Source organism: Ascidia mentula, chromosome 6, assembly GCF_947561715.1.
Source record: "Ascidia mentula chromosome 6, kaAscMent1.1, whole genome shotgun sequence".
In the NCBI taxonomy this organism is placed as follows: domain Eukaryota; kingdom Metazoa; phylum Chordata; class Ascidiacea; order Phlebobranchia; family Ascidiidae; genus Ascidia; species Ascidia mentula.
Genome location: NC_138571.1, coordinates 18,282,278 through 18,293,645, shown reverse-complemented (window position 1 = coordinate 18,293,645; position 11,368 = coordinate 18,282,278). Strand labels below are relative to the sequence as shown.

The 11,368-nt window shown below is 36.1% G+C and overlaps 2 protein-coding genes across 4 annotated transcripts; one reads left to right on the top strand and one right to left on the bottom strand.

Annotated features, from left to right (window-relative positions):
• Nucleotides 1-983: 983 nt before the first annotated feature.
• LOC145907363 (uncharacterized) lies at nt 984-3,976 on the bottom strand. Its single transcript, XM_082994780.1, has 8 exons — nt 3,254-3,976; nt 3,121-3,187; nt 2,983-3,052; nt 1,973-2,161; nt 1,742-1,858; nt 1,551-1,633; nt 1,363-1,492; nt 984-1,295 (listed from the first exon to the last, which is right to left on the bottom strand). The coding sequence occupies exons 1-8, from the start codon at nt 3,312-3,314 to the stop codon at nt 984-986; spliced, it is 1,029 nt and encodes a 342-aa protein (XP_082850906.1). The 5' UTR covers nt 3,315-3,976.
• A 528-nt stretch (nt 3,977-4,504) lies between these two features.
• On the top strand, nt 4,505-7,062 carry LOC145906421 (uncharacterized). Of its 3 annotated transcripts, XR_014402820.1 has the most exons (7): nt 4,505-4,740; nt 4,806-4,963; nt 5,025-5,664; nt 5,723-5,984; nt 6,042-6,240; nt 6,306-6,387; nt 6,442-7,062. XR_014402820.1 is itself a non-coding variant. In XM_082993838.1 (4 exons), the coding sequence occupies exons 2-4, from the start codon at nt 5,295-5,297 to the stop codon at nt 6,109-6,111; spliced, it is 702 nt and encodes a 233-aa protein (XP_082849964.1). In that variant the 5' UTR covers nt 4,505-4,963; nt 5,025-5,294; the 3' UTR covers nt 6,112-7,062. The 3 variants fall into 3 exon arrangements, 2 of the variants coding, with proteins under 2 accessions (XP_082849964.1, XP_082849965.1); XM_082993838.1 differs by having other exon boundaries at nt 4,505-4,963; nt 6,042-7,062; XM_082993839.1 differs by lacking the exons at nt 6,042-6,240; nt 6,306-6,387; nt 6,442-7,062 and having other exon boundaries at nt 5,025-5,837.
• Nucleotides 7,063-11,368: the final 4,306 nt, after the last annotated feature.

The window sequence follows — 11,368 nt, the reverse complement described above, 5'->3', positions numbered from 1 at the left end:
TTTTCAAAACTCCAAACCGTTTTACTTCTCTGAAATGTAAAAAACGACGGTATTTTAAAGTATTTTCGACTTTAGACGTTGTTTGAAAGAATGCCCTCTTTTTCCTTATTTCTTCTCCCCCAAATTACCAGTCACTTTAAGCGCACGTTCATTCGGCTATTCTTTAAAAGCTATTGGACCGTGAAAGTCGCCGATTAACCTCTCGTTGGTGATGGATTGCTGTAGGCCAGTGCGGTCAACATTTCGACTTGACTATAGAAAATGACCACAGGACTGTTTAGTGATCACGTTACTTATTCAAAGAGTTCAATCTGATCAGGAAATGCTTTGGAACTTTGTTTACGTATTGCTGTGTACAACCTTAATGAAGATTGCATCAAGTCAATGCCAATCACCACAAAGCTCGATGACGCCTAGAAAGTGGAGGGTTGGGGCAAAAGCAGACCGAAGTGAAGATGGATATTATTTTGTAGGGAGTCGTTACAGGTCTGTCAATTGCTACGATTTTCACCAGTGCTTGTTTTTCTGCGTCAGATGTGCAAGGTAGGTGTTAAACTGCGACTTTTTCGTAAGATATTTTGTTTTATGTGTTCAATCTGTTATATGTCATGCACCGTCGATTTGGTTGCCATGGTAACTGTACACTAGTAAATCAAGTGTGTTGTTTTGACACGCAATTTTGTCCTCCAAAACAACACGCCTAATTTTGAGAAACGTGTTGTTTCACTAGGACTAGTGTGCTATTGAGTATTTCGTGTTGTTACTTAAAAGTGTGTTGTTCCGATATAACACAGTAAGCGGAGCACACTTGCTGCAGGTGTGTTGTTTACGTAACTGTGCAGATTACAAAAAACGTGTTCTTTTCTCAAAAGAACACGTGTGTTCTGTGTTGCCTGAGAGGACAACCTCTTACACACTAAAAATGTGTCACAAATTACAAAGAAATCAAACGAATGCATTTATTGCATAAATCACATGCTGGTTTAAAAAACAAATCCAGCACCCTTCATTTTTTGATAAAGGTCCTCAGTTTTTCGCCGTTTGGTGGTCTGCCGCTGTATGCTGGCGGAACCGCATTCTTTGAGGATGGTGTCCTCAAGAAAATATGCAAAGGCCTTGTTGTGTTTTGCATACTCGATGTTAAAGTTGTAATGTGCAGCTATCCACAGCTGTATTGTCTGAAACACGTCTGGAAAACGAGTTTCCGAGAATAACTCTTTGTCAACCGCAAGGAATGTTTGACTAATTGTGTTTCCAGTACTGCTTACTACAATGCAAGGTTGTTTGGACAATTCCTACAAAAATATATAGTTAATATGGTATCTTGGCATGTGCAAACAGTACAAAGCTTTATGCACTTACATCCAACTCACAAAAGATACTTTTGTCATTCTTTCCCATAATATACTTCTCCACATATTTCAGCACTGACAGAATTTTCATCTCCTCTGGCTCGTCCTCATCCTCTTCCAACTTCATAATTTTTACAATTCTAAGGATGGAAGAAATTTTAAATGTTTGGCAAATCTAGCAGTTTAATATTTACTCACACATCATAAACTTTTCTTAAGTTCATGAATGTGAATTGCTGGAATTCGGTGTGACCAAGCATCTTTCCACAAAGTACAACCATCTATAAAGCACATAACAGTACATATTTAAACTACTGATCAAAAAAAATGTTTTACTGACTTTATGGGTTGCTTAGCTAATATAATATTGAACAGAAAACAAATTTTACCACTATTGGTAACTCAAGAAATGGAAACTCCTCCCGAATTTCAGAAATAGATTTTGGAGTAGACATCCAATTTTTATAGTAAAGAAAAATTTCATCCAGCAAGTTTGATATATGATCCTAATAAAAAAAGAATATATATAACAATTTATATATACATATTATAATAATTTTGATGCATATAATTATTTAGTATATGGATTTATAAACTCATTATTGTTTGGGAAAACTTACTTCATTTAAAATACTGCTCTTCGCTCCTAATTTTGTTAGTTGCACTTTGACACAGTGCAAGTCACTTCCACTGATGGATGCAACTTTCTCATTTAGGTCCAAAATTGGTCGTATCGGACTGTCGGACTTCAAAAGCCTAGGTCTTTTCTGATTTCTTACACTCTGCGATAAGTCCTTCTTCAGTCGACTCTGTATTTATGTAGTACACAAATGTGTTAAATCAGCCCAACCAAAATTAACATTTTTTAAATTTGAGTAAATCATGTTTTAAATCAACCACTACTAAGTAGTATCATATTTTTCTACTTCAATGTCCTACACAAAAAAGCACAATGCTTCACATACATGGTTATGCAAGGCTCCTGAAAATGAATATGTGTCTTCCAATTGGGGAAATCTTTCAATGAGGTGTCTACATATTCTGTCATAATCTGGCCTCAAATCATATTTCAAACTCATGAAAAATTTTGCACTTTGTCGAATAAGTTTTGACCGAACTAAATTAATGTCACCATCCTTTTCTGCTTTCACAATTTCTGCACTAAATTGTGGATATGGCAACTCAAACGGTAAGTCTGTTTCACTGGATGCTGAACTTTCACTGAGAGGAACAGTGCTGGTGCTGGTATCTAGTGTTGGTTCTATTCCATCATCTGGCTCCATTTTCTTATCCTAGACAGTAAATGATGAACACTTATATTTGTAGCCAAAACAGACATGTTTTATGCATTTGCATGAGTACCCAACATTGGCAGGATTTACATTTGTAGGTTAGAAAGTTTCTTTCAATTGCGACATTAAAAGCATATTTTGCTTAATATTCATACACAACATCAAATAATTCAAAGTTTATTTTTTCCAAGTACAAGGTAAAATGTAGAACAAAGCAGCCTAAGCGTCAAAATACAATTTTGTGGGTGGCCTAGTATGTTTAAAAGTTTTATAGCTCCCATAATTTGTCATTCTAATTTCTGGCAGTTTCAGTCTTAATGGATGTTTGTTTAGTTTACCTGACTACTTTTTCTTTCATGCAGATGCTCCTTCAGTAATTTAAGTGTTTTAAGCCTTTTGCCCATAGGCCTAAACAATAAACCATTACATTGCAAGCAAAATGTACACCACATACATAATTACATTTTGATACTAACTTTACTCCCATTCTTTCTAGCATTTGTTCATCTATCATAATAAGACAATTCTCTTCGATACATTCCTCTAAAACATAGGACTTTATGTAATTTTTCAAAAAACTCAAACACATCATATAAACCAATTGCTTACCTTTAAGTACGTTTGCGACCTCCGCTAGGTCGTTTTCGATCAACACGTCCAAGAAAAACATTGCTTTCTCACAAACTCCTTTTTACAAAACGCACAAACCCTCATCACAAAACGCACAAACCAAAAAGGCCGAAAAATCGAAAGCATGGGTTCTTGTGCAATTTGACGACAATATTGTTTGTGACGTTTCACACATAAAAATTATATTGCTCGTTGAGCGTTTTATTTTATTTTCCTTACCTGTCAAAAAATATTACGAGGCAGATCATAAAATCATTGCAATGATGTAGTTAAAAAGTATAAGTTGCAATAAAATAACTCTTGTTGACAAGTCGGACAAATTTATAATTCTTTAATCTGTTTTGACGTGACTATAACGGCAGTCCGTGTACAATTGTGTGATGTGACATAGGTGCTGGTGGAGAAGAAAGTAGGTTAGCTCAGATGCGAAACATGGGAAGATTAATTTGCTCAATATGTGCCTTTGAAACGGTTGATAATAACCAGTACTACAAGCACGTGATACATTTTCACCGACACCATAGTAGGTTTCGCATAATTTGTCCATTTTGCCATCGGACATACACAAAAGTGAACTCACTGAACAAACACTTAATACGAATGCATAAAATTGTTGAAGAAGAAGAACAATATTCACCAGAACACCTTGTTTTGAGTTCGAATTCTGAGTCAACCTCAAGTAGACCTCCTGTCCAACCTACCAATTTAGCACTCGATTGCATGACGTTCTTGTTGCAACTCAAAGCACAATACAACATAAACGACACAACCATCAACAGCATTTCATCAACTTTAGAGCATTTTCTGAAAAGAGTTACAGGCAACTTTCGAGAGAAAATTTTGGAAAGGTCTGTTCAGTGTAATTTAAATCAGTCGAGTAAACAAGAAATTGTTGACACAATAAAGTTGGATACAGAAACAACTTCTCTGTTGTCAAAGATGTCCTCTGCAAACTACAGAAAACAATACTATCATAAAATGCTAAACTTTTTTGTAAGTAATTTTTTTTATAATCTGCAATATTTTGTGTAGGCCTATATAACATGACTTTTTGTGGTTTAGGAACCCAAACCTGTAGTTCTAGGAAGTTATTGGAAAACAACTAGAAAAACAACTAGAAAAAGGCATGCTTTGGCCAAAGTAAAAAAAATTGTTAAATTAAATGACAAGTTTTATTATATTTCAATGATTCAAACTCTCCAGGTAAGATAGCACATGTCAAAGTTGCTTAAAACAGTTAACATGTACAATAATTGTATCCCAGGTGCTCCTAAAAAGTCCTGAAATTATGACAGAAATAGATCAAGAAAGACAATGCTTTACAAGTATACTTGACTTTAATGATGGACAGTTTGTCAAACAACACCCAATCCTTAGCCATTCTACAACTTTAAAGATTTTAGCATATTATGATGACATTGAAATTGCAAATCCACTTGGATCCAAAGCATCCAAACACAAGCTTGGTAATTTAATGTAGATTATAACATTTTTTAAAAATTTGTATATTCATTTGTAATACTTCTTATAGGATGTTTTTATTGGACTTTACTTAACATAAACCCTAAGCACCGATCCACTCTTCATATGATTCAAGTGTTTGCTATCACAAAAACATCATACATAAAACAATATGGAATTAATGTCATATTGCAACCTTTTGTTGAAGAACTAAAGCAGTTGTCAAAGGTACATATCTAACACAGTATTGTAGTAATCCTGACAGTGATTTTTCAATTATTTGAAATAGGATGAAGGCATTGAATTCGATACTTGTTATGGAAAGCGTCATTTTAGAGGGGCATTGGTGGCTTTTGTTGGAGATACACCAGCAGCCAATTTGGTTGGTGGGTTTAAAGAGGGGGTTGGTGGTGCCACAAGAATGTGCCGTTATTGTTATTGTGCAAAAACTGCCGATGTCAATGAAATGATTACAAAAGTAATGTAAACAAAATTTGACCAATACAAAAATTTTTTTTACATTACTAATCTTTTTAATGCATCACATAATGATTGCAAAATGAGAAATCTTGAGCAACATTTGGAACACTGTGCTATCATCCAAAATGTGTCATTGAATGCCACTACATCAGCTTTTTGGTCTACTTACTGGGGCATAAATCGGTTATCTATACTTAATGAGGCTCCTTACTTTGACATTTGTCGCTGCTTGCCTCATGATATCATGCATGTTTTGTTTGAGGGAGCAATTTCTTTTGAAATTAAGCTTTTTCTAAGGCACTGTGTTGATGATTTAAAGATTTTTACCATGAATTGGTTTAATGCACAAATTCTACAACTTGATTTGTATGGGTTTGAAAATGTTGACAGACCTTCAAAAATTGAAAAAAGAATGCTAAATACTCGGGGCCATAAAATTAACCAATCAGGTAAGTTGTTTGTTTTATGTTATTTACTTGCCTTACATTTGCAAACTGTTTTCTGCAGCAGCTCAAACAATAAATCTATGCCATATACTACCTTTTATTGTTGGAAGTTATGTGTCAGATGATGATGCGAAATGGAGATGCATGCGTCTTGCATTACAAATAGCTTGTTGCTCCATGGCATTTTCATGGAAGCCAAAAGACGTTTCATTTTTTTCCGCTCTAATTAAAGAACATCATTTGCTGTTCCTGGATGAGTACGGTGCAGAGAATGTTACACCAAAGTTCCATTACATGGTTCATTTGCCACACCAAGTCATGGAGTAATTCTTTCTGTAGTCAAGTGTTTATTGCATTATTGCAAACTCATTGTTTCCTAGGTTTGGACCACTTCGTCACCATTGGTGCATGCGTTATGAAGGTAAACACCAATTTTTCAAAAGGCCATGACCAATCGAAGTTTTAAAAATGCCCCCTACTCTATGGCATACCATCAGCAGTACTATGCAAGTTACATGAGTTTTTGTCAAAAGCAAGAAGTTTCCAATTTTTTAAGTGGAGGTGTTCAAAACATTAGAGGTAAGTTTACTGTTTCAAAACTTTTTTTGTGAAATTGTAATGAGTTTGTTTTTATTTTTCTCAAGGAATGTATCAGATGGAATTGTCTGCGGAGGTAAAGCTACTGTTATCAACAGCCTATGACTTTCACGATAACATGATATCCTGGTAATTATCTAAAAAGGCTAAAGTCAAACAAAAACTAAACCATAACATATTTAGTGCAACAGAGGTTCAAGTGGATGGTGTAAAATGGGACACAAGGGATTTTGTTTGCCTGGAATTTGGACTATTAGAATCTTATCCTGTGTTTGCAAAACTGAAGCATATTTGTATAATAGAACACACTGTGGTATTTGTCATGCAAAATGTTTCAACCCTTTCATTTTGCCCCAAATACTTGGCATATAAAGTCAGGGTGGGTGAAACAACAACTGTCAAATCGTTGGAACACATTGGCTTTGGATTGCCATTGCATCCTTTTCAAACTAACAAAAATATGTTTCTTCGACTACGATGTTCGACCTGTCTGGAGTTTTTTTGATTATAATGTAGTTCACATTAATAAACTTCCTTGGGGTTATATATGTGTGGTGTACCTTAAGTCAATATAGCAGTGACATTATTTCATTACAAAGCAATAAACTGTAGTTTAAACAAGAGTAAACATGGTTCAACCCACTATACATAACGAATCAATACAACTTTTGGACTAATCAATTAACAGCCCATGACGAGGTTTGGAAACGTGTGATTTGCGGTAATTTAATTACACAAAAGCCGGTATATATAAAGGGTGTTAGCACAGTAACATACATATGCACACTTCTATTACACACTAAATGTTCGGTCACACATTAATACACGAACAATGTGTTGTTTTCGTGTATTTGTGTGTCCAACCGTGTATTCACTGTCACAGCAACACGTTGGTCCCAAAAAGAACACAATAATTGTGTTAAATATGCACAAAACTGTGCATAAACAACACATTTAATTTTCTAGTGTATGTTTACTGCTGTACATTTTATGACGTGCGATCATGACCGGTAGCTGACATAAAAATTATATGATTTCCATGTTTGCTTGCTGTCTGTGAACAAACTATATCTGTCGTGGTTAAACCTCGCATTACCCAATGTACGAACTTTCATCACATTTTTAAACTGAGCACAAATATTGTTTAAAAGGTGCAAGTCGTTTAACTACCTCAGTGACGCCGAAATATGTGAATTGAATGCGGATGATCGTTCATCACTCGTTGGTGGCCGACCTACTTGGGTGTTGTTGGACGGTAAATGGTTACAACAAGATCACGGTCTTGTGCAAAAAGAACACTCGACTTACTGCAATCGCGAGTGCTTTGAAAACGTTCTTCCGGAGGTAAGCTTATGAGCATAGAACAATTTTTAAAAAAGTTTTTGTTTTCGCAAAATAATGCAACATAAAAAAAGCGTTTCAGAATAATGTAATTAAACCCGAAAGATAATAATCATCAAACTTATTATAAACAAGGCAGTTACCCCATGATGTGCGCTTTTGGCTCACATATAGTAACGAAATTTGTACATTGTTTAATATTTAATTTATCTAATGTTTCTGTATGCAGTTATATCCTATGTAATGAGCAATCTTCCCAATGTTTGGCACACCGACGATATTTATCAGTTGCAAAAACAATCTTTGTTGCGTGATAAACATTCTCAAACATGAAATCAATTCCATTTGCCGAATTAATTGTATTAATTTTGTCAGGATTTCGTCCCCACGGTTTGCAACCCACCTTGCACGGATGATGAATTGTGTTCCCCTGATATTCCCAGTGGAGAAGGCATCTGTGTCAAAACCGTGCACTCTGTACAAGGTATAGAAATGCCGTTGGTATATTGCAAGTAAGCTTATAAATTTTCAACCATAACTGCAGCATGTGGCGTTGACAGCACGTTTGTTTCCCTCTATAGTATGTGTGATCAAGTTCACCATCCAAAATTTGGTAAAATCCTTTGATAGTATCTTGAAGTGTGTCAAGTTTGCCTTCTTCTTTCATTTTACATGTGCATACGGTTAACAATTGTGACGATGAATTAAGATTTTTCGTTTGTAATTTCAATGTGTCTGTATAGCTGTCAAGTACACTCTAGCAATTCAACGCAGATTAAAATGCCAAACTCCCACGGTAAATACCTTTCTCCATAGATTTTCTCCTACCTTGGAGCGAATGGTCGGCTTGGAGTTCGTGCAGCGTAACTTGTGGATTCGACGGCCACCGAACTCGCACGAGAACGTGTGGTCCGGGAAGACAAGAGTGGATGTGCAAAGGAACAGACAGCGAAACCTCACTGTGTGAAAACAGAGCAAGATGTCCACGTAATGTTTATTGGCACATACTCATTAGAGGCCTGTTAGTATTGTAACATTATGAGTGCACTGATGTTAAATTTTTGTGAGAAAAAATTACTTGAAAGAAAAAAATAAAGCGTGTTAGTTGGTTTACACTTTCTTAACTTTTCTGTTAAAGTAGAATAAAAGTAATTGCAGAGTTATATTTTCGCTTTTGGAAGCTTCTTTAGTCGAAATCCTTACATCTATGAAACGAAAATTCGTCACTAATTTACCAAACAAAATTCCCATTTGCCAGATTGGGCTGAATGGGGTTCTTGGTCCGGTTGTTCGACGGCTTTCACATGTGGTGATGGGACAAGGAACAGGTCCAGAACATGTGAATCAGGTGGTTACGATGTCTCGCCATGCCAAGGATCACCAAATGAGACAGAAAAGTGCCGAAAATCTTCTTGTTATTGTACGTTAATAAATGACGGATTCTCAACGCTATATGCTATACTTTATATAAATACTATAAAAATCATCATTGAAGTGCTGTGTAAAGCATGGTAAAATCTTAAGGCACCTAATGCTAAAAAATAATGTACGATATATCAACTGCCCCAATAATGTATACGGGTCTGAATATTGTGTTTACTATCATAATGTTATTTTCAGCCCCACTCCTTTTGACTAGTGACACATACGGTTATGTGCTGATAAGCGACGATAGCGGACCACCGTTATTTGGATGGAGAACTGTGTGCAAGGTATGAAATTAAACAATAAAACTGAGATGGCCCTTGTCTAAAATCAGTCTTTTAAGTGCATATGAACGCAAATTATGAATATTAAGTAATTCCTAGGACTGGTCTAGATTGTTGCTAAATCATCCAACCAAGTTTACAGAAGGTATATATTTCGCCTATACGGCATCTCTCGTATTCTCATCATTAGGTTAACAGGCTCCGCAGCCAAGCTGGATCAGCTGCAACGCCTTGGCTGTGAAACCTGTGAACCTATTCTTAGTCAAATTATGGATACAAAGAATTAATCGTTGTGATCTGCAGACAGCTGCACCCTGTCTGTTGCTCTCAATAAATATTATGGCTGTTTTTGCACATATAAGAATTAATCGCCGCTTTACCTTTCGAAGGATGGTGTTCAAGACTACGATTTGCCTCAGGTAGTAAACGTGGTTTGCAGACAGCTTGGTTTGTATGCTGGATACCCGACCCGCTTGACTGAACTTCCGGTCGACGCAGAAGTAAAATATATTTTGTTAAAGCGGTTCTTTCTTGAGTAAATGAGGCATTTTACGTGTAGATGCGTTTAAAGCTGTTGGATTGCAACAACAAACCAAAGTATCTCATCCAGTGCAATCATTCGAAATGGGAGTGGGGTTCTTGCGATGAACTGCTGCAAGTACAATGTGTTGAAGGTGATGTTTGTACTTTCATATTTTGCCCAGCACGACACACAATATTCATTATAGTGTCTACACTTTTCCTGTATGCGTAAGAACTGAGTGCACAATTTGTGGCGACCATTTGTAACCTTTGTGTTACATAGCAAACGTGCTATGACGTGTATTAAAAATTGCTTATAAAAACCGGGGGAAGGTTGCATCATGTAGCGCTCCATGGTTTATAGTTTTCAAGTTATATGGAAAGAAACATGGTTGTATCAAGTAGCGCTATACCCACAAGGCATTGTGGGTATATATAGTGTATAAGTTGTTGGATATACGTACCCTAGAGGCGGCATATCTATCATAAACCATGTTTCTTTCCATATTACTTGAAAAACTATAAACCTGACATTTATTTCACATTCGGCTCCAAAGTTGTAGTGTTGCTGGCATGCTGTGCATACAATAGTAGGTAATATGAATCATACTTTTGCCTTGTCGTGACAAGTCTTATATTTTTATCGCAGAAGCGACTCATCAGCATCACTTCATAGCAGGGCTAACATGGCAACAGGCCTTCGATTACTGCCATGAAAGGTTCACATCCTTGTGTTCTTATGAAAAATTGTTTCCATATGGCAACACTACAGCGATTTGGGGAGATTACGGAAACACTTGGGTTCCTATACGGTATTTGTTCATTTATTTCACACCGCAGTTCACACTGTAAATTGCCCAGTGGACATATTGCTACTGTTACGTCGATGCAGTTACACCCTCCAGACAACAGAATATTCAATTTGATTCAATCGCTACAGATAATTGCAGTATATTGTTAAATTTCTACTTGTTTTCTAGAAAACTTTTTTGAAATGGTGGAAAAACTGTAACAAAAAATAACTGTTGCAAACGCTAGCAACACACACTAGCAGCCGGGTCATCATGTGTAGTCAACAAAAACCATCGTTCCTTAATTTTTTTAGTAAATTTTGAGACCCCAATACCCTTACTTTTTGCAGGGACGTTTACAACGAATGGGTGGGGCTTGGTCTTGGAGATTATCGATTAGGACAAAGATATTCGGTATTACGCGGAAGATTTCCGTCCTGGGGAACCCAAGAACAACTCTATTATAACCTTAAAGGAAACTTTCTCTGTTGCGTAATTGAATAGAAAAACATTATATTTAAGAACTACACGTGAAGAATGAGCATTTTTTGCAGAAATGTGAAATGTAATTTTTGGCGCAATTTTGTTAGCTCGACCTTGTATTAACCTTTTAAGAGTTCAAATGTTTACTACGTCGGAAACGACTATGGTTTAGGGATGACAATTAGGCCTAAGTTAATTTTATAGCCAATTTTTTGTTTAGTCCATCCAAAATCTGCAACTGCAGACAAAGATGAAGCATCAAAA

Bases quoted from the DNA above. Each gene is read 5' to 3' on its own strand.
- LOC145907363 (XM_082994780.1), bottom strand. From the start codon at position 3,314: ATGTTTTTCTTGGACGTGTTGATCGAAAACGACCTAGCGGAGGTCGCA. The intron at 1,859-1,972 runs GTAAGTTTTCCC...TTTTTTTATTAG, and splicing joins AGAGCAGTATTTTAAATGAA to GATCATATATCAAACTTGCT. The intron at 1,493-1,550 runs GTGAGTAAATAT...TTCCATCCTTAG, and splicing joins TTAAGAAAAGTTTATGATGT to AATTGTAAAAATTATGAAGT.
- LOC145906421 (XM_082993838.1), top strand. From the start codon at position 5,295: ATGAGAAATCTTGAGCAACATTTGGAACACTGTGCTATCATCCAAAAT. The intron at 5,665-5,722 runs GTAAGTTGTTTG...TGTTTTCTGCAG, and splicing joins CCATAAAATTAACCAATCAG to CAGCTCAAACAATAAATCTA. The intron at 5,985-6,041 runs GTAATTCTTTCT...ATTGTTTCCTAG, and splicing joins TTGCCACACCAAGTCATGGA to GTTTGGACCACTTCGTCACC.